Source organism: Aspergillus flavus, chromosome 1, assembly GCF_009017415.1.
Source record: "Aspergillus flavus chromosome 1, complete sequence".
NCBI lineage: Eukaryota > Fungi > Ascomycota > Eurotiomycetes > Eurotiales > Aspergillaceae > Aspergillus > Aspergillus flavus.
The window spans coordinates 3,689,255-3,715,542 of NC_092406.1; the positions used below are offsets into that span (position 1 = coordinate 3,689,255).

The 26,288-nt window shown below is 49.6% G+C and overlaps 11 protein-coding genes across 11 annotated transcripts; 4 read left to right on the top strand and 7 right to left on the bottom strand.

Annotated features, from left to right (window-relative positions):
- Positions 1–315: 315 nt before the first annotated feature.
- Positions 316–2,035, bottom strand: F9C07_1095383 (concanavalin A-like lectin/glucanase domain-containing protein). Its single transcript, XM_041288244.2, has 4 exons — positions 1,646–2,035; positions 1,043–1,594; positions 793–984; positions 316–680 (listed from the first exon to the last, which is right to left on the bottom strand). The coding sequence occupies exons 1-4, from the start codon at positions 1,761–1,763 to the stop codon at positions 403–405; spliced, it is 1,140 nt and encodes a 379-aa protein (XP_041140627.2). The 5' UTR covers positions 1,764–2,035; the 3' UTR covers positions 316–402.
- Positions 2,036–3,422: 1,387 nt separating this feature from the next.
- Positions 3,423–6,662, top strand: F9C07_1362 (uncharacterized protein; the record flags this gene model as incomplete). Its single annotated transcript, XM_041288263.1, has 5 exons — positions 3,423–4,049; positions 4,112–4,765; positions 4,842–5,522; positions 5,583–6,032; positions 6,087–6,662. 5 exons carry the CDS (start codon positions 3,423–3,425, stop codon positions 6,660–6,662), a joined length of 2,988 nt encoding a protein of 995 aa, XP_041140626.1.
- Positions 6,663–7,471: 809 nt separating this feature from the next.
- F9C07_1363 (putative tubulin-specific chaperone c) lies at positions 7,472–8,863 on the top strand (the record flags this gene model as incomplete). Its single annotated transcript, XM_041288222.1, has 4 exons — positions 7,472–7,592; positions 7,665–7,825; positions 7,878–8,603; positions 8,660–8,863. 4 exons carry the CDS (start codon positions 7,472–7,474, stop codon positions 8,861–8,863), a joined length of 1,212 nt encoding a protein of 403 aa, XP_041140625.1.
- Positions 8,864–9,319: 456 nt separating this feature from the next.
- Positions 9,320–12,775, bottom strand: F9C07_2228157 (esterase-like activity of phytase-domain-containing protein; the record flags this gene model as incomplete). The annotated part of the gene is made up of 7 exons (XM_071509816.1): positions 9,320–9,408; positions 9,476–9,588; positions 9,641–10,642; positions 10,699–11,004; positions 12,253–12,422; positions 12,479–12,586; positions 12,650–12,775. 7 exons carry the CDS (start codon positions 12,773–12,775, stop codon positions 9,320–9,322), a joined length of 1,914 nt encoding a protein of 637 aa, XP_071365848.1.
- Positions 12,776–13,401: 626 nt separating this feature from the next.
- On the bottom strand, positions 13,402–14,965 carry F9C07_1366 (uncharacterized protein; the record flags this gene model as incomplete). Its single annotated transcript, XM_071508024.1, has 2 exons — positions 13,402–14,252; positions 14,377–14,965. 2 exons carry the CDS (start codon positions 14,963–14,965, stop codon positions 13,402–13,404), a joined length of 1,440 nt encoding a protein of 479 aa, XP_071365849.1.
- A 904-nt stretch (positions 14,966–15,869) lies between these two features.
- On the bottom strand, positions 15,870–17,457 carry F9C07_2228159 (uncharacterized protein; the record flags this gene model as incomplete). The annotated part of the gene is made up of 4 exons (XM_041288235.1): positions 15,870–15,949; positions 16,000–16,217; positions 16,272–16,890; positions 16,941–17,457. The coding sequence occupies 4 exons, from the start codon at positions 17,455–17,457 to the stop codon at positions 15,870–15,872; spliced, it is 1,434 nt and encodes a 477-aa protein (XP_041140622.1).
- Positions 17,458–17,750: 293 nt separating this feature from the next.
- Positions 17,751–18,383, bottom strand: F9C07_1368 (uncharacterized protein; the record flags this gene model as incomplete). The annotated part of the gene is made up of 1 exon (XM_041284024.2): positions 17,751–18,383. The coding sequence occupies one exon, from the start codon at positions 18,381–18,383 to the stop codon at positions 17,751–17,753; it is 633 nt and encodes a 210-aa protein (XP_041140621.2).
- A 178-nt stretch (positions 18,384–18,561) lies between these two features.
- On the bottom strand, positions 18,562–18,872 carry F9C07_1369 (uncharacterized protein; the record flags this gene model as incomplete). Its single annotated transcript, XM_071508028.1, has 2 exons — positions 18,562–18,580; positions 18,612–18,872. One exon carries the CDS (start codon positions 18,870–18,872, stop codon positions 18,672–18,674), a length of 201 nt encoding a protein of 66 aa, XP_071365850.1. The 3' UTR covers positions 18,562–18,580; positions 18,612–18,671.
- Positions 18,873–19,122: 250 nt separating this feature from the next.
- F9C07_1370 (putative coatomer subunit alpha) lies at positions 19,123–23,173 on the top strand (the record flags this gene model as incomplete). The annotated part of the gene is made up of 8 exons (XM_041288221.1): positions 19,123–19,152; positions 19,233–19,282; positions 19,345–19,664; positions 19,718–20,053; positions 20,112–21,078; positions 21,129–21,724; positions 21,777–22,861; positions 22,919–23,173. The coding sequence occupies 8 exons, from the start codon at positions 19,123–19,125 to the stop codon at positions 23,171–23,173; spliced, it is 3,639 nt and encodes a 1,212-aa protein (XP_041140620.1).
- A 182-nt stretch (positions 23,174–23,355) lies between these two features.
- On the bottom strand, positions 23,356–24,607 carry F9C07_2279623 (putative FAD dependent sulfhydryl oxidase Erv1). The gene is made up of 2 exons (XM_041288234.2): positions 24,165–24,607; positions 23,356–24,107 (listed from the first exon to the last, which is right to left on the bottom strand). The coding sequence occupies exons 1-2, from the start codon at positions 24,314–24,316 to the stop codon at positions 23,618–23,620; spliced, it is 642 nt and encodes a 213-aa protein (XP_041140619.1). The 5' UTR covers positions 24,317–24,607; the 3' UTR covers positions 23,356–23,617.
- F9C07_1372 (putative transcriptional regulator) lies at positions 24,474–26,114 on the top strand (the record flags this gene model as incomplete). Its single annotated transcript, XM_041288220.2, has 3 exons — positions 24,474–24,577; positions 24,815–25,172; positions 25,242–26,114. The coding sequence occupies 3 exons, from the start codon at positions 24,474–24,476 to the stop codon at positions 26,112–26,114; spliced, it is 1,335 nt and encodes a 444-aa protein (XP_041140618.2).
- Between the last annotated feature and the right edge of the window lie 174 nt (positions 26,115–26,288).

Here is a 26,288-nt window from a genome sequence, read left to right on the forward strand (position 1 = left end):
GGCTACTTGCTTAACCTGGGGGCCAAATGCCCCTCTACCAATAAACGTCCCTTGGCCACGCATGTCTAATTACGATCTTCAATGTGGGCTGCTTAACGTGCAGAATGGCTTGGGATCGTGGTTAAGCTATTGGCTAGGCTTGGGTTCTGGATTTGATCTTGGTATTTCTTACTTTTGGGGGTTCTTTTTGTGTTTATTGGGATTTGGCTGTGTACGCGGTACTATATGATAATGGTTGATTTTTAGATAGGGTATTGTGGGTGGAATGTGTTTTGAGAGAAGAATAATGAATTCTTGGCTTTCGTCTAGTGAGGGTAGGTTTGTGGGTGCATAAGGAAGCGAATTGAGTTCTGGCTTCGGGTTTTCCGAGTGTAGATGTAGACTAGAGAGTGCTACGCTGGCTCATATTGCCAACGGGGCGGCCAGTAGTAGTAGAATTGTGAGGTATTTGTTTAGTGAACTCTTGCTTGCTGCGCCGCTGGCTAGTGGTGGTTGGCTCGAGGAAGGGGAGGACGGTGATGTGGATGCTGTCACGGGGTTGGAGGTAGGGTTGGATGTAGAGTTGGAGGCGGTGTTGTTGTCGTGGATTGAAGTCGTAGGTGAGGTGTCGGGAATTGAGGAAGTAAGTGAGGCCGTTGCGTAGACTTTAGAGATAGGTGATAGAGTTGTTGCGGAGAGTACTTAGGGCATTGCATGTCAGTTTGAGTCTTCAGGGGGGTTCTCTCAGTATAGTGGGAGTAGGTCATCTTAAGATAGCGTCCTGGGCTGGAAGGTGAGGCATGGTGGACTAACCTGTAGAAGAGGATGTGGTCGCCCCTGAGCTGTCGCCCTTGACACTGCCATCAATTGCTTTGATAGACTTCCATGAACCAGACTTATCCGTATATTCATACTCAGAGCCAGACGAGTAGTCGGTGACCTTGATCGATTTCAAGAACATGGTAAAAGGTCCTTTCGAATAGTCGACCTGGCCACCAGCCCATTCTGTGGTTGGACTTAGTTAGAAGTTCATAAACAAGCATTAAGAGTGCATGTTCCGTACCAATTGTTCCTGGAGAATTGGAAGGATCTCCAGCAGCCCAAGGGGCCACCTTGATGAAGCAGGGTGTCTGCGGATACTGTCCCTTGGCGTTCTTTTCCTCCAATGTACGAACGGTATTGCCATCAATCTGCCAGAGAATCCGGTTACTATCCCAATCGATAGTATAAGTCTTGAACGTCTCATGGTTCCCGGGATCTGGGTGAAAGGCACCACGGTCATAAGTAGTGGTATCGCCTTTTCCAAAGTAGTTCGTCTGAACCTGAGCGTTGTCTCCACCCAGCCACTCCCAATCAATCTCATCCAGACAGTCTGATTGAAGGACTGCACTGCTGACTATACCAGCGCCAGGTGCAGCTTTGATGGTGAATTCCACTCGACCGAACATGATGTAGAAGTCGGACTGGAGCACGGGGCCGTCGAGCTTCTTCGCAACGGTCAACGCCACGCCGTCCTTGTCTTGGGTGACAGTTCCAACAGTCTTCCATTTATTAGGTAGCGACTTGGTAAGATTGAATGTAGCTGAGGTTCCAAAGGCAGGATCTTTCGGACAGTCTATCGAAGTTAGATTGTCGACCTGGGATTGTCATAGTGAACGTCACTCACTAGCCTTTGTGGGGTTGCACGAAGTGAAGGTTTGAGCATCTGCCAGATAAGACAGCATCAGGATGGTCATGGCCATGGCCATGATGTAGCATGACAAGGTCATACTGTGTGCGAACATTGTTTCGCCCGTCGGGTTGTCGAAATGAGGGTGATATTAGGGACTATCTCTATGGTGACAAGGTTGCTTAAATATGACAATATGACAGAGTCTAAGAGAGCCATATAACAAAGAGGTCCATTACGCCCGTGTCTTTAATATAGACCATGGTTCAGAGAGTGAATTTGCCGGCCATGCCCGGCTATTTTTAGTCGGTGGGAGGTCATCTGAAGCCAAGTTGAACTTCCCTGTATTCATTGTACATTCACTGGATAACAGTCAGCAAATTGCCTCGGCATGACTATAATAGGACTGAGTTCAAGTGAGAATCGGAGTAAACCCAAATATAAAAGCACACTGTTGCCGTTGGTAAGACTTTCTACGACCTTAACATGTCGTATATGCTACTCGGGTGCTCTTGTGACACTGTGACGGGATCCAACGGGTTCTGTCTGCTCTACTGTCATTGTCTACTTGCGTTTAGAACTCTGGTTACGATATCCAGTGATTGGTAGTAGACAGCTCCCCCTTCCTTTCCTCTTGAATAGCATATACTACTGTTCGTTTCATCTGTTGGTTTCGGTGGAACAAGCTCGCGTGAGCCGATGGAAATTCTCTCCTTCTGTCTCGCCTCCAGCTCTGAAGTAGGTATGATCAAGCGACTTCGCATACATTGACCTCATCTGACGCATTGGAGTGGCTAGTGCATTCTTGAGATACTGTCGGAGGTTACGAGCTTGAGTTACGGCAACCCACGTGTGCTCTTCCGTAACAAGGTCTTGAGGAATGAAGGCGTTCGCTTCGGTCCCAAAAGCTATGAGGATCAGTCTCATCTGGGCTGTGTTCAAGCAAGGGATTTCCAACATAGCCGCACGAAGAATGTGAATCGAGCTCTACTCAGTTGGACCTGAGGTCAAGTCTGCTGGACTACTTGCTTCTCGGAGGGTTTTGGACAGGGGTTACTCTTTTAAGTTATATAGTACAGTATTATAGTACTGCACAAAAGAGTAAGACATTTCTGAAACACTCACCATGTCTTTAATGCATTGTATGCTTTTTGAAACAATCTAATGGAGTTAATTGTAAATTCCAAATTTCTTTTGTAGGGTTTCACAAAGTCATTCATTGTGTTGGTAACTCATGTGACGTGCGTTGACAGAATGTCACGTTTCAAGGAAACAAACAACAAACCTGCCGCATTGTTGAGGTTGATCTGTGACAAGTCATTCTGGGTGTGTACCCAAAACCCGACACAAAGCCGAGAGAGAAGACATCCAAAAGATTATCCGCCCACACAAGAAGATTTCCGGTGGCCGATCAATGTGCGCCTGTCCTTGCAGGAGGATTTAATGCAGTGTGATTGGACAATTCAACCGGGCTGGGGAGGGGGAAAGATGACAGGGACAACGTTTGTCCATGTAAGACGAGACACGCAGCCTCGCGTCAGCTGAGATAGCCTTGCAGCACCTTTTCTCCCCTTTCATCCAAATTCCATCATGTTTTCGGACTTGTCATCCGTCGCGGACAATGCCATCTTTTCAACCCCCTATCTCACAACGCGGTCGCAGCTTTCCGTCGCATTCTGACATTCAGCTCCGAATTCAACTATCAACAGCTTCGCGATAAATAATTTCTGTGAATCGCTCGTATGCTGGTGGCGGATTTGCCCCCGGTTTCCCCATGTCACATCCACTCGTGGCAGCAGTGTGGGAACAGCTACGGCGTCGTGACATAACCAATATCGTGAGGGAAATTATCGGCGAACATGCCACGGATGTCGCCATCTTCCAAGCGGAAGATGCTTCCGATGTCGCCAAAATCGAGCATCTGATGCACGCCGTCTTCTGGATCAAAGCTATATTCGACTTGCAGAGAACCTATCTGCAGGGACTGACGAATTTTGACGATGGCCACCCTTCCTCCACTTCATACCTACTCCCCTCCGAAGTGATTTTCTCGACCCTCATGTACCTAGTACAGGTGAAGCCGAAGTTGTTCCCGTGCAGCAAACCACCCGCTCCGGAGCTGGTCAAATACAGACACTTTCTCGCCCTCACGTTGCTTGCCGGTGCGCGGCTGCTTCTGTTGCGAGGTCAGAGCATTCGCCATGAGATGAAATTCAATCTTGAACGTGCGATCAGGAAAGCATGGCAAGACTCGGAGCTGCCCGGCGCAGAGAGGTTTATGGTCAGCAATTTGCTGCCGAAAGTCATCGATAGTATAGAATCCTCGGATTCGTCATCTAAAAGTCATTTGAATTTTTCTGCATCGCAGGGAAGTAACTCTAAATTCACTGCCATGGAACCTGTAAGTTCTAGCTTGCATCTCTGTAAGCTTTCCCGGAAACAAGTCCGGCTTACGCATGATAGGACTCCTTACTGGGGAACACAGAGACTCTAACCGACCTTTTGACTGGTCTTCTGAAGAAAAACACCGACCAGATGACCCCCTTCTTATCTTTGTTTGACATGCTATGGGCCGCCGAGGCGACAATGGTACAGTCCCATATAGATCGCCGCCGTATGTCCCAAGAACAAGGGCATAGCCTAGTTGCAGCACTGGACGTGGACGATATCTTTGATCACGCGCGAGAGAACAAATTGAAACTAGCGAAGACGGTTCTAGCGGCGTTCAATGATGAATTCACGGCACCTCCGCTACAAATCCTTGCGACAGTTGTGCTAAGCCAGAATGCGGAAGCTCATCCACCACTCCAAACACGAAGAATCCGGGATACTTGGGCTCAGCTATCTCGTATTAGGGAAGTCTGCGAAGCATCCCTGAGTCATCTGGTGAGATGGCTTATCAACCGCAGAGTCCAGTTGTGGGGTTGCAACGGAGAGCTAGAGGCTACCTCACACCACTATCAACAGAATCTCACAGAGTGGTTACAGCTTTCACCCCTCCAAGAAGCGAATCCATCAAATCGTCAAGATGAAGTACTTTATGTTGTGGATTGCCCTGCTGGCCATTCAGTTCCCAGGTCATTACTAGAAGAGCGAATGGACAAAAATGCGTGCGAGGTATGCCAATTCCCTCAGGATGCTGTATCTGTATTGGTTCCATCATAATGATAATGGAGGGTTAACATCTCGATAGCAATTGCGAGCAAACTCTCAAATGCTTACACTGAATATTTACTGCCCTTTGTGTCCAACAAACACGAAAATACAGCATGCACGGATGGTGGAAGCTGCCAGGCTTTCCCAACCACGCATCGGCTTCGAAACGGCCAGTACTAGAAGCTACTCCTTTCCCGATTCTATTTCTCGAGACACGACCTCCTCAAGCTCCCTCAGTCATTCCACCAGCCATTCATCGGTGCGTGTAGACTCAGGCGATGGAACATGGAGTCCGATCTCGCCTGCGACTTTCAAGCCAGTTTTCAGTCCGATGAATAGCAAACATTCTCCTACAACACCCTCTGACCCACATAACTCATTTTTGGCGCGTGCTAAAACCGATTTTTTATATGAAAAATCCACCGCAAAGTCGTTTCCTCGAGAGCTGAAGAATGTCTCTCTACCCTTCTCCACTGGTTCTTCCCTGTTTCGACGGGTATCAGTGAAGAAGAACCATTTACCCCGTGAACCCAGATTCTGCTTCTCTGCGTCAGGCCGGAGCCTTTTTCTTTGGGGCGTTGGAAGTAATTGGGTGGCCAGGTTTGAGACACCCAGTGCAGGAGCACAGAAGCCAAGCAGTCATCGATACGATGTTTCCGGCGTACAATACGTTGCCGCCGGAGACCAGCGCTGCGCGGTGATAGCCGCTGTTGGAGAGGTAAATGGCCTTCACTCATATATGTCCGTGCAATTTGTTTAGAACTGACAACGTATACAGCATTACGAGCTTCTGGTATTCAAAGGGCTTGGCCTGAGTGCCGAAGCTCATTTGCCGATCGAGATCCACAATCCATCCCTACCTCCTATCCATATGGTTATGTCTCGCGACGATCGATACGTTGCATTTACCCTCAAAAATGAAGTTCGAGTTTACGAAATTATTGCCGGCGGTATTGTAAGAGTCTCATTTGGGGATACCGGAGACCCCAGCGCATCTCTGTACGATATGACTCCGGCGCCAACGCACATAGCCTCGCCCCTAGGAAATGACGGTACCCCAGGGCAAGAAGCGATCATTGAAAGAAAGCTTCAATTCTCGGTTGACGGGAAATATTTCGTCATTGCGACACACCTTACCGACTGCAATGCCTATGTTGACGTGTGGGACCTGTCCCTCAAACGGTGGGATACTGTCCCTGGTAAATCACAGTCGTTTAGGCTTTCTCACGTATGTATCTCGAAATCCTAGCCATCTTATTGCATAAGTAACTAACAATACAAGCGAACGACTAACAACAAAGACCTCACCTGCGTGTTTTACGATAATGTTCACCACGCAGTGCTCTTGCCTGCCTATTTCGAAAAGGAATTCCCCAAATCATCTTCGGTCGCCGATAAAGACATGCTTAAAGACCCAAATAGCACCCGCATAACCCACGCAGCCCAATCCGCCTCCGGATCGCAGTTTGCGATTGCGAACGGCATGAACCAGATTTACCTATTCGATTCCATTGCTAGCGGATCTACGCGCGTGTCTCGGATGAAGAAAGCCTCGCATAAGATCAGTTCGTCGGTTTTCCGGCCCGGCTACTTAAGCTTGGCCTTCCCACAGGACGACGAGATTCTCCTTTTCTGGATGGACAATGGGAAACTGATGCTCCGGACGGTGCGATTGCACGAGGGGACCCAGACATCTAAAGATTACGATTTGCGCTCCGATTTTGACCGGCTGATCCTTGAACGGCCCACGGCTGATGCGCAACTCCGGCGAGCTTCCCTGCTTTCCAAACAACAAAGCCCTGAGCTGGATGGGTACATATCCATCACCAGCAAGTTGGCTGAACTACCATCAACATGACAATCGATGGAGATACCAAAATTGCTTCCACATTAGTTCTTGGACCTGAGATCGTGGAGGATCATAATATATAAATCAATAATAACTGTTATACTTTTGTATCTATCACCGTTCCTACCTTGTCATCTCATGTACACGGAGTAGCATGCAATTCTGTTGCACATTATGAGGGATGTGGGGAGTAAACCAAAACGGTAAAATCGATGCCTGAGGACAGCGCTCTGGATTGGATGGATCATGCACGTCATTACCAAGACCAGACTAGTGCGGGGAGCTACCCCGGAATAATTGAGATCCCGAGTCCCGAGGAGGTTCCATGATCATCAACCGTCACTTGAAAACACAAGAGACGAAGAGAGAAAATCAGTCAGTTACAAGAGATTACTTGAGGTATGTTCCTTGTTTCCTGGGGACCGTCAGTAACTCGGTCGTGTCAAAAGCCACCCCCGTCCAGTTCCTTCTGTCTCTGGTGGATCGTGCGGGTGATCGACCGTCGGAGCTTCTGCAGCTTGTCACGTCCAGTACCTGAGATTGCGTGCACCTGCAATGAGCTAATATTTGCATTGACTTTTAGAAAATTCGGTGCAGGTTACTTTCCATCCAAAGCAACGCCTTCAGTAAGGGGTTCACGGCCGTTGCCGTATCGACGCAAGTTCAAACCGGCTTTGATATATATGCCTTCAAGACGACGTCATCAATCCGTTCATCCTTACGCGGACCGTCTCGGGAACTCTGGAGTAGTTCGAGTCTGAACAACAACCTCCCTCTTCCCCTTTCACTTGATTGTCTCCCACACTACACTTATCGTCATGTCTGAGACTGAGATTCGTGATGCCCGTCGGCCCTCTCAGGCCGAGAATCAGACCATTCTCAAATCTGAGATCCCGTTGAAAGAGCGCTTTTTCCGTTACTTTCAACATGAGATCACTGGTATGACCTAGTTGATGGACTGTGATCCTATATGCACAGTCGGAGATCATCTGACACCCGTGCTTCCTCTAGCTCTGCAAGAACAGATGGACCGTCTCGCGGATACCTCTCTTGTGGGAGGAGAACGGACGGATGCGACCGACCACTGCCTAGCTGGCATTGCCCGATTGTCCAACGAAGTCAAGGATGCCGCGAGCTATATCCCCACATATGACCAGCGGATATATGCGGAAGTAAGTTGAAGAATATGGCTCCACGTGTGTCTTGTATTGATCTATCGTCTAGGCTATCAAAGCCCTGCAGGATAAGCTGGTTGAGACTCGGGCGACGGTCGAGCCGCGTCCGAAGTTCAGCTTCAAGAACAAAAAGAATGCCTCGGCAATTTCCTTGTCTGATGCGGCCAACATAGTCTACCACGGTCGGAGTATGCCTGGATACCTTTCGCCGGGGACATCCTCCGTGGACTCATCCGCCGCCCAGACACCCAACTATCCCTCCACACCCTTGAATGAGCCGGATCGCATGCTGCAGCCGAGAGCAGAGATCGCCCCAACTTCTTTCCCAGCCATCCCGACGATCGACGTAGAGGACGGTGAAGATAAGTCGAAAAGGGCGAAGGGCAAGGCCTTCGCGGCCACTGCTGTGTCGTCTGTGTCCGTGAACAACCATGTTGGGCTCCATATCATGCTTCCGTCCTCCGGCTCGACGGCTACGGTGCCGGCCTCCATCACGTCCTTGCGGCATTGCGTCGTGGACATGTCCATCCCAACTGCCAACGGCAAACCCTACGCCAGTTTAACGATCAAGGGCGTCAAGGAGAGCCTGCTCGTTTGCGGACAGATTAATGGTCCCGCCCACATCACCGATGTAGAGAACAGTACCATCGTAGTTACCTGCCGACAATTTCGCATGCACAACTGTTCCAACGTTGATGTCTACCTGAGCGCATCCAGCAACCCGATTATCGAGGACTGCACAAATATTCGATTTGCGCAGATACCGAGAGTATACGTATGTGACAGTTATTCTTGCTTTCACCGCAACCCCGCTAACACATGGCATTGCAGGCTTTGGACCACGACCACCCAGACAGTGAAGACCGCTGGAGCCAGGTGGAAGATTTCAAATGGATCAAGTCAGAACCCAGCCCTAATTGGAGTTTGATTCCTCGTGAGAGCGCGGTCCCCGAGGAAGTATGGGCTGAAATCGTCCCTGGTGGCCCCGGATGGTCCCTCGACGACATTTTACGCGCGATCAATATTACCAACTAGCGACGACTCTCCACACATGGGATGCCCCCTGTGGCTGCATATAGGTATACCAATGCAAATGCAGATACTCGGTCATAGTTATGAAACATTTGACGCAGATAACGCACTTGACTAGGGATCTCTCCACCATTTAGTTGACCCATCTGGTTGCCATTATGTTCTTATCCAATTTTGGAACGTATTTTTCTCTTCTATCACACGTCAGTTGACTTTTGATCTACTACGCTATGAGATTCAGGCACGGCAAGATTGCATCGAAGAAACGGGCGTTCATGGCCAACTCATCTCTTTCCCGATGGCACTTTCGTTTGTACTTGTATTCGGTGCAGGCATCAATCAGAACACCGACAACCTGTCGGTTATTATATATTGTTAATTCAATGCGTTAATGGACATAATGAACAACAGAGGCAATCTACTGATCTTTCCAGGAATATATACACAAGGTGGAAACCCTTAGAATTCGACCCTGAAGACCAGAACCTGGTTATCAATGTTGTAACCTGATTCATCGGCGTACTTGTAACGTCCAAAATCCATGTGCCCTATAGTCAAATAGCTACCAGTCAGCCCAAGTTCTTATAGAAAGCAACACCAGGAGAAAAGACTCACCATCCTGCGTCATAAAGTCATTATCACTGAAGCTGAACAAGAAATACTCCTTCTTCGCCGAGCCACGCTTCTGCTGATCCGTGTCCACCGGAACAAGCGCAAAGCTCTCCCCACTTCTCATTCAACAGCCACGCATCCTGCGCTCCACCATTATGAAGCCCAAACTTGGCCAACTCCGACTCCACATTATAATCCAAAAACTCGCAATACTCAACCGGGGTAATGCCATCCTTCAACACCCCCTTGGATGAAGCAATACTCGCCCCCACCCCATCAAACGTGCCCTTCAAATCCGTGGTCGAATTCCCAATCGCAACCACATCCGCATGCCGATACACAGATCGCGTCTCATCCTGTCCATGCCCGAACCCCGAATCCCGGGACAGTACCAAAAAGTCCCCCGAAGGAAGCATATGCATCTCCGACTGCGACGCCACAACCGATTCATTCTGCGTATAATCCTCATACTTCGGCAACAGCACCACATACTCGTGCCTGTAGACCGGGGTTCCAGAGGCAATATCATATTCGAGAAGACGCGCCGGTTGCCGGTTCTTCTTCTTCGGACCGCCTTCTTGGTTCAGCGCGGACTGCATCATGGTATATAATGTCTTTCCGTCCGGGGATATAGTCAACGCTTCTAGGCCTTGGTTATTGTTTCGTCCCGATTGGGGATCCTCTGGGTTAATTGTTAACTCCGGATTATAGACTGGTGGACTGGCTGCGCTGAAACTCAATGTCCCGTTTCGACGAGGTAGGATTGCCTCCGGTGGTTGGATCGCCAGAATCATCTTCCCCTCTGGACTGAATTTGTACACGTACGGTCCGTATTCATCGGACACCCAGAAACTGCCGTCGTTGTCGATCGCCAGACCCTCCGGATCTAGGGAGATGCGCTTCCCGCCGGGTCCTGCGCCGCCGAAGCCATCGCCGACGTAGGTGGCTGCCGGCAGCGGCGGGTAGCCTGGGTAGGATGCTGCGCCGGTAACGTCGGCGTCTAGACCGGTGGTGGGGAGGCCGTCGGGGCCGGTGAGGAGGATTGTGTCGAGGTATTTCAAGTGCAGGTTTGGGGGGGAGGGGTGTTGGGCAGAGGCGTTGTGTGTCAGGGTGAGGGTTAGGGCGATTTTGTGGATGCGTGGTTGGAAGTTTAGGGTTCCGTTTGTGTTCCTGTATATATGTTGAGTTAGATAATGTATGTATGTTTGGGGGTGAGTTATATGTACCAGCCACGATCAGGAAGAGCATAGACAATCCCGGAATAGGTGTTTGGCGCTGTTCGGCGCCAGGAATCTGGCTTAATGGCTATAGAACTGCCGATTCCGCCGATTGTGTCGCCATACTTGTCGGTTGCGTTGGAGGGGATGAACCCGTAGCCTTCTAGGCCGGTGTATGCATAGGTTGTGCCGCCGCAGGTGGTCTGGTTGACGACGTTGGATTTAGATCGGAGAGTTGCTGCTGCTGCCGTCCAGGGCAGTGCAGTCAGTAGTATGGGTAGCTTCATTGGGATATAGAAACTGGACAATTGAATACTAGAAAGTTGTAGGGCTATGATAGTAAATTAGTAATACCCGGAGTAGAGGATGTATAAGTTTTCTAAGGTATATACATACATGTGGGAATGAAGTCAATAAATATATCCGGCATGAATGACGATAATCCAGGGTTCATGCCTAATTCATTGACTTTTCTCTGTACCTGGCTGAATGGAGTCACAGCTGAACTCATGCTCCGATGCCGAGATAGGCCAAGATCAACGTGGTGGAAGGTCTTCTTCCCATTCGCTCGGGCTTGAATTACTTACATCCTGTCAGGCCAATGGCATTGTGGGGAACCCTTGGCGATGGTTTTAGTTTTAGACTAAATCTATGGACTATTACTGTTTTATACTATGATGTGCATGCTTTTCCATCACTCGATATTCATGCCTCAGGTGTCATTGCGGGTTTACTGCTTTGAGCCCTACTACGTCGGATTAAATGTCATTGTATACATAAGCTGTTAAATGAACAAAATATAATTATTTTAAATGTTTACTTCTTAGAGAGTGATAATTTTTTAATTTTTAACTGTGTGAGTATATATCCCAGTAGACATATTCCATACTGGTCAAAAGTCACTATAACCAGACCCTAGACATGCAGATCCATGGATATAGTAGTTTGCAAGATAGTGGCCAAATCCAGGTACATCATATGAGATGCTATATATGACTGTTAAATACTCTCAGTATATAAACACTCGATACCTAGTTCCATTGTCTTTGTATACTAAGTTTTAAGCCTCACTTAAGTTCTTCCACAGTTCCTCCTAGTATATATCACAACTTAACCAGGCAAGACAATACCCTACCAGAGGCAGAAATTACTAGAACACTGCAAAATTCTAGTAGATAAGATACCGTATGCTTTCTCCGAGTGAGATTACAGAGAAATATCTATCCAATCTCATAGTGGATATTCGAGAGTCGAGACACACTTAGCCATTCGAGAGATATTGGAGGCTTGGGGCTGAAAAGTGTGCTCCCAGCTAGGCAAAAAGGTCAATATGATCAGACCCCTGGTCTCACCTTATATAGTCTACGCCGTGGCATATGCACATGATGAAATAGACATGCAGGAACAGTAGTGTGCATCTAGATCTGAATCGTGGCCAAGATCCGGTTACATGACTGACTGTTCGATACTCATAGTTCATAAACGCCCGAACCCTGTAATCCGTGAAGTCGCTGTGCCCTTGCATAGCTACAATACCCAATGGTATGCCTTGTACTGGCTTACTAGTTCTCCGAGGGTATCCATGCTTCCATGCACTTATATGCCGCGGGCGTAACTAAGTCAGCAGCAAGTTCCTCCAGCAATGGCGCATGTTTATTATGCTTTTCCCTTGTGCCAGTTTCTTCTCCCATCACAGTTGTAACGAAAAGCGCTGGTTTGAACTTAATAATTTGCTATTGTTACAGCTATTAATCAACCCAGACCAGGAATTAATATGACCTCGACTTACCACGACCTCAACCAGAAAGTCCTTTAGGGCAAAAAAGACATAATGGTTGCCCTTCGGTTCCACATTATCCCGAAGATCGAGGAAGCCCGTCTCCAACGCCTTGTACAGCTATCCCATGAGAAGGGTCTTGGTTAGATTATACACAATACACAAGGGTGGAGAGTGACTTACATAGAACGTCGCCCGCACAAGCTCGTTCATCTCATCGGGTTCTCCCCTTTCTATCGCCCCATCGGCGGATGTCTCTTGATTTGAGTCCGGCTTTAGCAATCTAACCTGGTCGACAACTTCCTTCATTTATTTCTCGGGGCCCGCCAGATCATTAATTAGAGTCGTCATACAATAGCCTCCACAGCTAACGTAGATTGTCAGCCTTTTTGCTACGGGGGACGGATCTATGGGGTCTGCACACCAGGATTTAATAATAGCATCATCTAACATCTTCATTGTCTTTATGACCGTGTCCAATGCTTTCTTTGCTTGAGACATGTTCGGCTTGTAGAAAGTGATGAGAGATATGTTCATGTAAAAAGAGATTACTGTAGAAAGAAATGAGGGTGATTCCGGGTTTGTCCATGGATCATATTCATAGATGGATGCTCACAGCGAGTTCCTGATCAGGCCTAGCGCCTACGCGATAAGGTAAACACTTAAGTGGTTCAAATATAATTTACACATGACTCTAGGTTCATGCCTCAGGTGTCATGGCACGGTTATATACAGAGTACTCAGCTCTATCAATCTCCCTTCTTAAGGTTTGGTATAGCTTTGATATAACAATTTGACCATGATAAGGCAAAAAAGCACAAAACGAATATCCTGGCAGCAATAAAAACACACCTGATGGATAACAACCATGCCCACACTTGATCTTCATACCTTCTCGTGCTGCAGTTGTCTTGCATAACACGCAATCTTGGAGTTTAGTACCCCATGCCACCATAGCTATCTGAGCCACCATAGCTATCCGAATTTCCCATGCCACCATAGCTGTCTTGGCTCCCCGAATCAATCACACTCGGTGGACTTTCCATGGAGCTTCCCTGTTCCCCCATACTGTTTTCGCTTCCAAATGAACTCCCCATGCCACTTGAGCCACCGTATGGACTGTCCATCGAGCTTCCCATTGGACTACCAGAGCCAGTGGGACTATCCGAGCTTCCATACGGGCTTCCTGAGCTGCCGTATGGACTCGAACTTTCCATCGAACTGCCAGGGCCGGTCAGACTGCCTGAACTTCCATACGGGCTTCCGTATGAGCTTCCCATCGGACTACCAGAGCCAGTGGGACTATCCGAGCTTCCATATGGGCTTCCGTATGAGCTTCCCATTGGACTATCAGAGCCAGTCAAACTGTCTGGGCTTCCATACGGGCTTCCTGAGCTGCCATATGGACTCGAACTTTCCATCGAACTACCAGGGCCAGTCAGACTGCCTGAGTTTCCGAATGGGCTTCCTGAGCTGCCATATGGACTCGAACTTTCCATCGAACTACCAGGGCCAGTCAGACTGCCGGAGTTTCCGAATGGGCTTCCCATGTTGCCCAAACTTCCTGTGTTACTTGAACCTCCTAATGGGCTTGAGGGCCCCTTTTGGTTGGAGCCACTCGGGTTGTTTGAGCTTGTTGTGCCACTTGTTTTAGGCGTGCTACTTGAGCCACCTGAATTGGATCCGGATGAGCCGGTTTTACCGGTTTGGCCAGATTGGCTAGACTGACCAGACTGCCCGGACTGACCAGATTGACCAGATTGACCTCCACAACCAAGGAACACAGCTATATCGAGTTAGCATCTACCAGACCTCCATTCGACATCATCCGAACTCTCCCAAACCAACAAACCAAAGTAAAAAAAAAAAAAAAAAAAAAAAAAAAAAGGAAAAAGAAAAAAAAAACTCACACTTCGCAAAAAAGGCATAGCTCTCCGCATTACTCAACGCCGTCTGCGTATCAATGTTCATAATCTCCTGATACCCATAAACCTCATTCCCCAGCACCCCCTTCGTATGCCCCAGCTCATGCAACGCCGACGTCCTCTGATCCAACACCGTACAATCATCCGAACTCGCCGGCAAATCAAAGTACGCGGGACAGGTATTCACCTGCCCATTCGTGCCGTCCGTGCTCGCATACCCGGTCGTGGTAAAGCCCCCCGACTGACAACTGATGCTACCAGGGGAACAGGAGTAGGTGACCACGCCGCCGCCGGGCTGGGATGCTTCTTCGGCGATCTTTTCCAGGGCACTGGCTACTTGGTCCATGGCGCTGGAGTCGGTGGTTTTGAAGAAGGTTTGGAAGAGGGAGCTGGCGCTGTTGGAGCGGAGGCTGGAGGCTCCTGCTGAGGCCATTTTGCCGGCGTCTGTCACTGCGGCTGAGATGAGTTGTTTTTGGGAGTCGGTGCAGTCTGTGTATGTTGCGCGGGGTTTGAGGGACCCTGCTGTGGTGGGGAGGGCTAGGTATAGAGGGAGGATGATGCTGAGGACGTGCATTTTGGAGTGGAAATTGGTGATCTGTGTATATGATTGAGATATTTATTGAGATGGTTAAGTGACATGTCTATGTGTAGTTTATGGTCTTTATATATCCTTGAAGAATCTGATGGTCTGATAGTGTGGAGTTTGAGTCGATACAAGGGTCCCTTTTGAGACGCGCCGTTGTGTTTCATGTTCAGCCTGTTACTCAACCGGACAAGATTTGTTCCAGAACATTACTACATTAATGAAGCTATCTCGATTCCATGTCTGTTTTCAGGATTCTCGTCTCACCAATGTCGGGAATTGACTAACGTTGCATTAGGGCTTTTACAGGGGTGATCGGCTGGAAGTGGAGGTATTCCAGAACAAATGCCGAAGAGTGATCTGATCTATGTGCCTTGTTCACTCGTCATCCCTGGATTAGGCCCTAAATACAGCCTTCAAACTCTATCTAAAGCATATATCTCCCTGACTTTGTGATGATCTCCAGTTGATAACCGGGTTCGAGGGTATGCCGAGAGCTGAACCGTTTCGAAGAATTTTAACATGAAACTAGATCGCATCGCCACCTTCGTAGTAGACTTACCGAGTCAAGATTTTAATATAGCTTCATAAACCAGATTGGTGGAATAACAAGATTGCATTCTTGATCTGGTTGATATTGGGGGTGGCGTAGTTAGCTAGCAGATATAGCTCGTTTCTATATTATCTCTTTACCACTCGACCAAAACACCATATAGCCCTAAGATCGTGGCTTGGACATTCTATCCCTGACATATTATACCAGTAGGACTCAATTCCATATGCTACTAGTAACAAAATAACCAGGCATATTTTGATCGTTACTCCTATTTTGGTATTCATGCATACTATCATACATTGATCCCTCACCCACCAAATATACTCGTCCCCGAGTGAACTACTGACTTGCCCAAGTCGTTGGCACCTTAGGATACTTGCCCGCATCCAGCCCCAGATCTTTGTATACAGCATCATCACCTGGTCAAACATTAGTACATAGTTCAACATAGAACCCATGGTACCCTTACCTTTCAATGAGTCAACTCTCTCCTCATTCTCGCCCTCCAACTTCTCCAATTCCTCCCCAGGCTGCACCTCCTCAGACCGCTTGCCGTCAGACTCGGCTGTAGCAGCCTTTCCCAGATCATCTGTAGCTTCACCGATCATTAGGAACTGGGCGTTCGGATAGTCGATGAACTCAGGTGTCAATGGCGCCCAGCGGTAATCCTGAAACTTTTCGCGGACACTACCCAGCAAAGTCAGTCGTGAGTTCAGGGACGATAGATGGAATTGGACAAACCTTTCAGGGTACTCAGGGTCCTTTGGGAGTTGCGCAGAGGAAGGGCCGGGATACTTCGGGTTCTTCGACTGCACAATCCAGCTGCCGCGCGCGTGAAGACCAAAGTCTTCCTGGAGAGGGCCAATCTCCCCGGGGATAGTCAAAATGTACGCCAGGTGCGAGGCTCGCTTGGTGGATGTGATCGCATAGACGCCTTCTGCATACGGCTTGGCTTCCGGCACAGTGCGTTCGCCACGAGTCGAGGTTTCATATTTCTCACCGGCAATGAAGTTCTCCTGGAGCTCTTTCATCGTCTGTCCAGCCTTCTCGACGAAACCCATGTCTCTCTCTCTCCCGCTCGTTGGAAACTTCTTTTTGGGCAATAGCATCAGCCGACACTTCGCGCCAGCTTCTAAAGACCCCTGCGTTTGATCCAGGGAGGCCCCTAAAGGAGTTGGACGGAGTACAATGAAGCTTCGGGCAACGTCATCCACACTATTTGGTTCGGACACGTTAACACGGGGTCGGTAAAAGAAATAGATCACGCCTTTCTCGAGTATATTCGAAGGAACGGCTTCCTCTCTTTCCTTCGATTTTTGGATCCCAGATTCGACCCCATCCGCAGCGGGCTTCTCTTGGTCTACGCGTCGTCAGTATTATGCCACTTGAAACATGTACAAGAGTTATTACCGTCGGCAGATTTTGCCTGTTCAGTCTTTGATTCCTGTGAATCTTTTTTGTCATTCCCGTGCTCTTCCTTGCTTTCCTCTACTTGCTCATCTTTCTGTTCTTCTTTTGGCCCCACTGCTTGCTCTTCTCCAGGCTCTTCCTTCTTGCCCTCCGCTGGCTCCTCATTCTGTTGACCCTTCTCTTCCACTTCTGGTTTCTCATTCGACTGAGCCTTCTCTCCCTCTACTTGCTCCTCAACCGGCTGAGCCTTCTCTCCCTCTGCTTCTTGTTCACCATGCTCCTCCTTCTTTTCCTTTACATGCTTTTCCGCATCTTCCTTTCGCTCCTCCACCTTCTTGTCTTCATCCCGCGCAGCCTTCTTGTCATCCTTCTTGCTCCTCTTCGGCTCGGGACCTTTATGCGCAGCTTCCTTACGCTTTGCGCCCGCTCCACCCTTGCTCTTCGTGTCGGGACCGGCTGATATGGCTTCTTTCGCCTTCTGTGCAGCTTGGCGCGTCGAAGTCCTAGTCGCGGCCATTGTGAGTCAAGTAACGATTCAATTTAAAGATGGAGGGTCCAATTGGATGATAGGATGTCAGGAAAAAGGGATAATTGAAAGATGACAAGCTACGAGGCGGGTCTCGACCCGAGAGATGCGACTTGTGCTGCTCCCTCAAGTGGGCAGCCGACGATGAGGACCGTCTGACGTCATCCATGCCAGCATCCTTTTCCGGACTAGCGCAGCTCAAGCAAGTCTACGGGCACGTGACCTCAGCGATCGAGATCTGGAAAGCGAGTAGTGATGTCAACGATTCTCCTCGTGGTCTTTTCTCAATCTAGATCCATCTGCTCCGATGGAGTAGTCTCTTGATTGGAATTGGCGCCATGCGATGGAGATCTTGAACAGAAACTCTCCGAAGATTCTAACTCGCTCAGTCCGACATCCGAAAGGCCGCTTGCCGGACTGGCCAAAGCCTCGTTGGACTGCTTCGTTCTTCTGCGTAGCTTTCTTTGTTTAAGATTCGGCCCATCTTCGTGTCGTCGAGCTTGTGGCATTCCAGGGCTTTGTTTCTGGAATACTTGGAAATACTCGGGAGCCGTGCTGGACGGTTTCCTTTTCTTGCCTCGGTTATATCTTGACATCGGCTTGGTGATACTATTGTCAGATTCACAATGTAGATCCTCCATTGAGTCCACCAGCTCGGCTTGCCAATACTCGGAATTGGGCCCTGGAAGAAACAAAATAGTAGGCTTGGAAGATACAGGGGGAGGTTCCTCCTCCGGCTCCTCAACAGCATATGGCTGTATCACAATAGGAGCGTTCTGATCGGAGTTCCGACTTAAAGGATCCTCTGGTGCATTGCTTGTATTCTGACTTTGTTGGGATGGTGTAGATTCTTGTTTATTATCTGACATTGTGGAGGCTTGGAATGGTCCAGAAGCAGTGTCGTAAATTCCAGACATCGCATCCATATCACGCTAGCCCAAGTCCAGGATAAGAACGTCTTGAATGGGATATATTGTAGTCATGCCAAATAAAGAAAGATAAAGTACAGGACATCGCTCGGCTTCAAAGTATTGGGTTGACGTATGCATTTCATTCGAGAATATTCTGCAGAGTGACTAATTGGAACTGAAGACGTTACTGCCCTGAGTCGTACCTATGATGTGTGTTAGTGGAGAGGCGCCCACGGTTGTTCTTCGGCGGGGAGAGTCTGGGGAATGGTGAGGGATCCATTTGGGATCACATCCTCAAGGAGGAAATAGGTGGGTTGTGCCCCCGAAAAGGTCGGTATAAACATCTAGTCCATTTTCATAGAGATCCAATATGGGAATCAATGGTTGCCATGGAATTGTTTCTAATACGAAAACAGTGTAAGTTGTAGTGCCATACTCCGTACGGGAAGACAATTGATGTTCCCCTGGCAGCTTCTCACCGCCGGGGCCCATCATTGGCCAACGGGATTCGCTTATTGGCTCTTCCGGCGGGCGACACAATAAGTCCACGTTTACCGCCTCATCGCTCTTAGTTTAGTTGTCCAGACTGTCCCCGAGTCCAGACGCTCCCCGACCTTACCTGCGTGATCCTCTGCCATTCTGCCCGTTGTAGCAGTGGATGAGGTGGTCGCTTTTGTGATCTCTTTATATCTAGCGTGCGGAGCTTGCTTCTCTATGGTGCGGCTCCGGCCAACTCTCCTTCAAGATGCAGTCCTCCCCAAACATGCTCACTAAGGTATGTCCTCCCCTCCAATGCCCCCGGCGATCTGGCTCTGGAGTTTCAAGGGCAACTATTAAACATCATATCCCACACAGTTCGAGTCGAAGTCCTCCAGAGCGAAGGGAATCGCTTTCCATCCCAAGCGGTTAGTCCACGACTGAGTTCCCACGCGTCGCAATCAAGCACCGCTGACCCTGACGGAACCAGGCCATGGATCTTAGTATCGCTTCACTCGTCGACTATCCAACTATGGGATTATCGCATGGGAACCCTCATTGACCGTTTCGAAGAACACGATGGCCCCGTTCGAGGCATTGACTTCCATCCTACACAACCCCTCTTCGTGTCCGGAGGCGATGACTACAAGATCAAAGTTTGGAACTATCAAACGCGGAGATGCCTTTTCACACTCAATGGCCATCTCGACTATGTGCGCACAGTGTTCTTCCATCCCGAGCTCCCTTGGATCCTTTCCGCGTCGGACGATCAGACAATCCGGATATGGAACTGGCAGAACCGGTCACTGAGTAAGTTGACATCTGGCCACCTATTCCGCACCAAACTGACTTCAAGTGTTCAGTCTGTACGATGACGGGTCACAATCACTATGTGATGTGCGCGCAATTTCACCCAACCGAGGACTTGATTGCCTCCGCCTCCCTAGACCAGTCTGTCCGTATCTGGGACATCTCGGGCCTGCGGAAGAAGCACTCCGCGCCGACGACCATGTCGTTCGAAGACCAGATGGCTCGGGCCAACCCCAGTCAGGCAGACATGTTCGGAAACACCGATGCAGTTGTGAAGTTTGTCTTGGAGGGCCACGACCGAGGAGTCAACTGGGTGTCCTTCCACCCCACTCTGCCCCTTATCGTCTCCGCGGGTGACGACCGCCTGATAAAGTTATGGAGGATGAGTGGTACGTTATAACTAAGCGCGTTCCATGCGTGATTAGGGTCGCTAACATTGCACGATAGATACCAAAGCCTGGGAAGTCGATACATGTCGCGGTCATTTCCAGAATGCCTCAGCCTGTCTGTTCCACCCTCACCAAGATCTGATCCTCTCCGTCGGCGAAGATAAAACAATCAGAGCATGGGACTTGAATAAGAGAACCTCGGTCCAATCGTTCAAGCGGGATCTGGATCGCTTCTGGGTTATTGCTGCTCATCCCGAAATCAATCTCTTTGCCGCGGGTCACGACACTGGTGTCATGGTTTTCAAGTTGGAGCGCGAGAGGCCAGCTTCTGCGGTTTACCAGAATCAGTTGTTCTACATTACCAAGGAGAAGCATGTCAAGTCGTATGACTTCGCCAAGAATGTCGAATCCCCGCCGATGCTCTCGTTGCGTAAGCTTGGTGCTCCCTGGGTGCCTCCACGAACGGTCTCGTACAACCCCGCTGAGCGTGCTATCCTGGTTACTTCGCCAACAGATGGTGGCGTGTACGAGCTGATTCACCTCCCAAGGGATGCTACTGGTGCCGTGGAACCAACCGACGTAAAACGTGGCCAAGCTTCCTCTGCTGTCTTCGTCGCGCGCAATCGATTCGCTGTTTTCAACCAAGCAAACCAGCAGGTGGACATCAAGGACTTGAGCAACTCCACTACGAAGACTATCAAACCTCCTCCAGGCACCACCGATATCTACTTTGGCGGTACCGGCTGTCTACTCTTTGTCACTCCCACCACCGTCGCTCTTTTCGATATCCAACAAAAGAAGCAGTTGGCTGAGTTGGCTGTCAGCGGCGTCAAATACGTTGTCTGGTCCAACGATGGCCTTTATGCAGCTTTGCTCAGCAAACACAATGTGACGATTGTCACCAAATCCCTTGAGCAAGTAAGTAGCTTGCACGAGACGATTCGTATCAAGAGCGCCGCCTGGGATGACGCTGGCGTCCTTCTCTACTCCACCTTGAACCACGTTAAGTACTCTCTTCTTAATGGGTAAGTATGATCCTCGTTGTGATGAAGCACACATGCTGATATTGTAATAGTGACAATGGCATTATCCGCACCCTCGACCAGACTGTTTATCTCGTCAAGGTCAAGGGCCGGAACGTCTACTGCTTGGACCGCAGTGCCAAGCCCAGAATTCTGGAAATCGATCCTACAGAGTACCGGTTCAAGCTGGCGCTGGTTAAGAGAAACTATGATGAGATGCTCCAGATCATCAAGACATCTAGTCTTGTCGGTCAAAGCATCATCTCATACCTGCAGAAGAAGGGCTACCCAGAGATTGCGCTGCAGTTCGTGCAGGACCCCCAGACCCGTTTCGAGCTCGCCCTGGAGTGCGGTAACCTTGACGTTGCCGTCGAGATGGCTAGAGAGTTGGACCGCCCCAATCTGTGGAGCCGACTTGGCACGGAAGCTCTGGCCCATGGCAACCACCAGGTAGTGGAGATGGCCTACCAAAAGCAGCGGAACTTCGACAAGCTGTCGTTCCTCTACTTGGCCACTGGTGACCAGGAGAAGCTTGGACGAATGGCCAAGATTGCTGAACATCGTGGTGATTTCACTTCCCGGTTCCAGAACGCCATCTACCGTGGCGATGTTGAGGATAGGATCCAGATGTTCAAGGAGGTCGATCTTTGTAAGTTCACAATTTAGCATCTCCGTCATAATGCCTCGCTAACAGCTTGTAGATCCTCTGGCGTATTTGACGGCAAAGACCCATGGGTTGACCGAAGAGGCGGAGTCCATCCTCGAGGCTTGCGGCCTCACGGAAGACCAGATCACTCTGCCCACGGGCGACGGGATCCCCCAGGTTCCCCAGCCTATCGTGCCAACTTTCAAGTCGAACTGGCCCGTCAAGGCTGCTGCCCATTCGTCGTTCGAGAAGGCGTTGCTCGGAGAGGTTGGCGCGGATGATGAAGCTGCGGCTATTGGCTTTGAAGCTGAAGAGGAAGAGGAAGAGGCTGAGACCGCCGGCGAGCACCTTGAAGATGAGGACGAGGACGTTGCTGGATGGGACATGGGAGACGAGATTAATGTCGAGGAAGATGTTGACTTCGTTAATGTGGACAGCGCTGAGGCGGGTGCTGGCAGCACTGAGGCCGACCTTTGGGCTCGCAACTCCCCTCTTGCCGCTGACCACGTCGCCGCTGGCTCCTTTGACACCGCTATGCAGCTCCTCAACCGCCAGGTTGGCGCCGTAAACTTCGCGCCTCTCAAGCCACGTTTCTTGGAAGTATATAAGGCCTCTAAGACTTATCTCCCAGCAACTCCCGGCCTGCCACCCCTGGTCAACTACGTTCGCCGGACTGTTGAGGAGACTGACTCGCGCAAGGTCCTCCCCGTTATCGCGAAGGATCTGGAGACCATTGCCAACGTAGACCTGCAGGAAGGCTACGCTGCGATGAGGGCTAACAAGCTCGAGGACGGCGTGAGAATCTTCAAGGGCATCTTGCACTCTCTCCTCGTGAACACTGTGTCGTCTGAGGCCGAGGTTGAACAGGCGAAGAAGATCATCGAGACCGCTCGGGAATACATCCTTGCGATGTCGATCGAATTGGAGCGCCGTTCTGTTGGAACCGACACCCCAGAAAACCTCAAGAGAAGCCTCGAGCTTTCTGCTTACTTCACGATCCCCAAGCTGGAGGTTGCGCATCGCCAGCTGGCACTGATGGCAGCAATGAAGCTTGCCTTTGCCAACAAGAATTACTCCTCAGCCCTCAGCTTTGCCAACCGGATGTTGGCGAACGGTGGCTCCCCTAAGCTCCTTGATCAGGTAAGTCAGATGACAAAGGTTTTGATTTCACACGGCGAGATGCTGACCAGTACACAGGCAAAGAAGATCAAGACTCAGTGCGAGCGCAGCCCGCAGGATAAGATTGACATCGAGTTCGACCAGTTTGCCGAGTTCGATATCTGCGCTGCTTCCCATTCACCGATCTATAGCGGCTCCCCAAGCGTGTCGGATCCTTTCACCGGCGCTAAGTATCATGAACAGTATAAGGGCACCGTGTGTCGGATATCCGACGTGACCGAGATCGGTGCGCCGGCTAGTGGATTAAGGTTGTACGTTCCGGGCCAACATTAAAGATGAAGGAGTCGGAAGATACTCTGTCATGTAATTCTCTGTCTCCAATGTGAAAACATATGAAGCGAATATTTTTACGTGGGGGGAAGTTTGGTGATAGGGTGGCGCCCATGGCTGGAAGGAAAGCCGCTTACTAGATGTATGGATTTGCTGTTTACACTAATTTCCCAGCGACGTTGTTTTATATTACCTTGACTTCTACTTTCGCAATGCAACTTCAAGATGTTCATGAAAAAATAAAGAAGAAGAAGAAGAAGAAGAAGAAGAATGGTTCATGTATACATACACAGAGAAGAGAGTCGTCCCCATACCTGCAATTCGCAGTGGAGTAGAGAGATCATGCCAGCAAACTATCGTACAAATCCAAATCCATCTATACTCTAACAAATCTATAAATAAACATACCATCCATACCACCAATCAATCAACCAATCAATCAATCGATTAATCACACCTCCCATCTTTCCATCCAGTCCTCCACCTCTCCTCCCAAAACCGACAATCAAACTCCTTCTTCCCCAGTTTCCGATTCACCTCATTATGCGCCTCACACATCCACGTCCCGAAATCCGCTCTCCCCTTTAACCGCGGCTCATTACGTCCACTGGGCTCGGCCATCCAGTTTCGGAAATCATCCGCACACACCCAGCACGGATACAAGCGCGAGAATATCTTCAGGAACGTCCGCATCTCGCCCTGTTGTTCCTGCGTCGCTTGCACGGGGTACGATGCCGTTAGGGAATGGAGGAATGTCCATGTTGAACGACCGAGCGCTTCTACGTCTGGGGGACAGTCGTCTCGTGGTTGGGGTGTGGATGTACTGGTAGTTGACTCGGGGGTTGGTTTTGTGGTTGTTGGGGTTGAGGTTGCGCCTTGGGCTTTGGCTTGTTTGGTTAGGTTGCGCCAGGATGCGGCGGAGGTGCAGAGGCGACATCTAGATTCCGTTCGTTAGTGGGCTTGGGTAGATATGGAAGGGGAGTAAAAGACGTACGGTTTTCCATCTTTGTCGAGAATGACCCCGTTGGGCAGTTTCGTCATTCCATTCGCATCTTTGGTCTCCTCTGTTGATGAGCTCGCGGCTGCGGGTGTTTGGTGGGGGAATAGGTTCTTCGGTAGACTGGGTTGTGATTCCGAGGTTGACATTGTGGATTTGTTTGCTCTTCACGAGAGTGTCAGCCGTCGATCAACTGAGTAGTATCTCTGATGCTTTTCGGAGGTGCTCGGTATACCGCGGAGGTGCGTCGTGGTTGACGGGAATGGTCAGGTTCGTAGGGAAGAGGAGTTCCAATCCCTCGGACGTATGTACACAGATATTAAAGATGGGTATCCTCCCCGGGTTATATTCTTGAATTTTGCCTTTTCTTCTCCGTTCTTTGCCCTTCTGGTTGTCCTCCAGGAACCAAAGTAAGCATAAAATTAGTGCTTTGTCAGCTGATTCTTTTCCCCGGGTTTCCACTCCCGGTGCCTGGACAGGAATGTCCCGCCGTTCATCAACGACCGAGCTAACTTAGTTGGTTGCTTGTGTACGATTACTAGGTACTTTCTATAGACGGATAATACTTGTTCGAGTCAATTCGTTGTTACGAGTTCGATTTCTTGGTTTTGCGATACCGACAAATCTATAGCTGCACTATCCGATAGTTCGGAATTGGCGTCGCGTCGCGAATTGCCCGCGTTCGATTCGAAAGTCGCGAATTCATCCCCGAAGAACTTAATAAGAGCAAGCGTGAAGAACAAGATGGCATCTCGACGTCGTGTAGTATCCGATTCGGAGTCCGAGTCTGATGAACCCGTCGGGCCTTCGGTCCCTTCCGATGATGTGCTCGAAAAGGCTCTACGCGACACCGTCGCGAAGATTTACAAATCGGGGAATATGGAGGAATTAACGGTTAAGCGGGTGCGCATGGCTGCCGAGAAAGTCCTCGGGGTCGAGGAGGGCTTTTTTAAGGGGAGCAGCATTTGGAAGTCAAAGAGTGATCAGATAATCAAGGATGAAGTGGTATGTTTTGGGAATGTTTTGTAGTTGTACAATTGGGTTAGTCGTTTGCTAATTGTTACGGGTCCATAGGAGGTACAAGATAAGCGGGCGCAAGAACCGAAGTCGGATGAAGAGCTAGAGGAGCCTGCTCCTCCCGCAAAGAAGGCTTCTTCCGCTAAAAGGACCAAACCCGACAAAGCTGAGACATCGCGAAAGCGAAGGAAAACGAATACACCAGAACACGAAGACCAGAGTGAAGTCAGCGCACCACTAGATGATGAGAGTGAGGAGGAAGTGAAAAAGCCCGCTAAAAAACAACCAAAATCGACTGCCGGAAAGAGTTCGAAACCGAAGCCTTCGAAAGAACAGATGTCAGATGACTCGGGGGACGTAGAGCCAAAAAAAGATGATGTCGCACCATCAGAGGCTGAGGAATCTAAGAATGACCGCGGAGAGGACTCGGAGAGCGAAATGTCAGTGGTTCTTGACGAAGAGCCTAAGCCTACCCGAAAGCGACAGAAGAGTGCCGGTTCCGAAGCTTCAACACAGAAAGGGAAGAAGAAGACGATCACAGCTAAAGCGAAGGACGCGGACCTTGACCCAGACCAAAAGAAGATAAAGGAGTTGCAAGATTTGCTGGTCAAATGCGGCATCAGGAAACTTTGGTGGCGACTGCTGGCTCCATATGAGACATCCAAGGAAAAGATCGGACACCTTGAGGGAATGCTCAGGGAGGCAGGGATGACGGGACCATTCAAGGGAAAGGAAGCTGAAAGGAAAGCCTTGAAGATCAGAGAAAGGCGCGAGCTTCAAGCTGATGTCGCCTCGTGCCAAGAGGAGGTAAAGCTGTACGGTAAAGACGGTGCCGACGAAGAGAGCGATAGCGGACGACCAGGACGACGTTTAAACCGAGGCCGCAAGCACCTCGCCTTCTTAGAAGATGACGGGGAGGAGACGGACTGATGGCTGGACGGATGGCGCATTATGTGGTGGAGCATATTTAGCAGCTTCTGCCTGGAGCAGTTGATTGCCGTGTAATAATATTCCGAGTTCTTGCTGTATTAATGCCTTCATGGAATCAAAAGTAGAATTCACAGTTATGATTATTGCGGTTGTCCGTCATTTTCCGGTCTTTGT

Bases quoted from the DNA above. Each gene is read 5' to 3' on its own strand.
- F9C07_1095383 (XM_041288244.2), bottom strand. From the start codon at position 1,763: ATGTTCGCACACAGTATGACCTTGTCATGCTACATCATGGCCATGGCC. The intron at 985-1,042 runs GTACGGAACATG...GTCCAACCACAG, and splicing joins CAATTCTCCAGGAACAATTG to AATGGGCTGGTGGCCAGGTC. The intron at 681-792 runs GTTAGTCCACCA...CAATGCCCTAAG, and splicing joins GACCACATCCTCTTCTACAG to TACTCTCCGCAACAACTCTA.
- F9C07_2279623 (XM_041288234.2), bottom strand. From the start codon at position 24,316: ATGTCAACCTCGGAATCACAACCCAGTCTACCGAAGAACCTATTCCCC. The intron at 24,108-24,164 runs GTACGTCTTTTA...AACGGAATCTAG, and splicing joins CTCGACAAAGATGGAAAACC to ATGTCGCCTCTGCACCTCCG.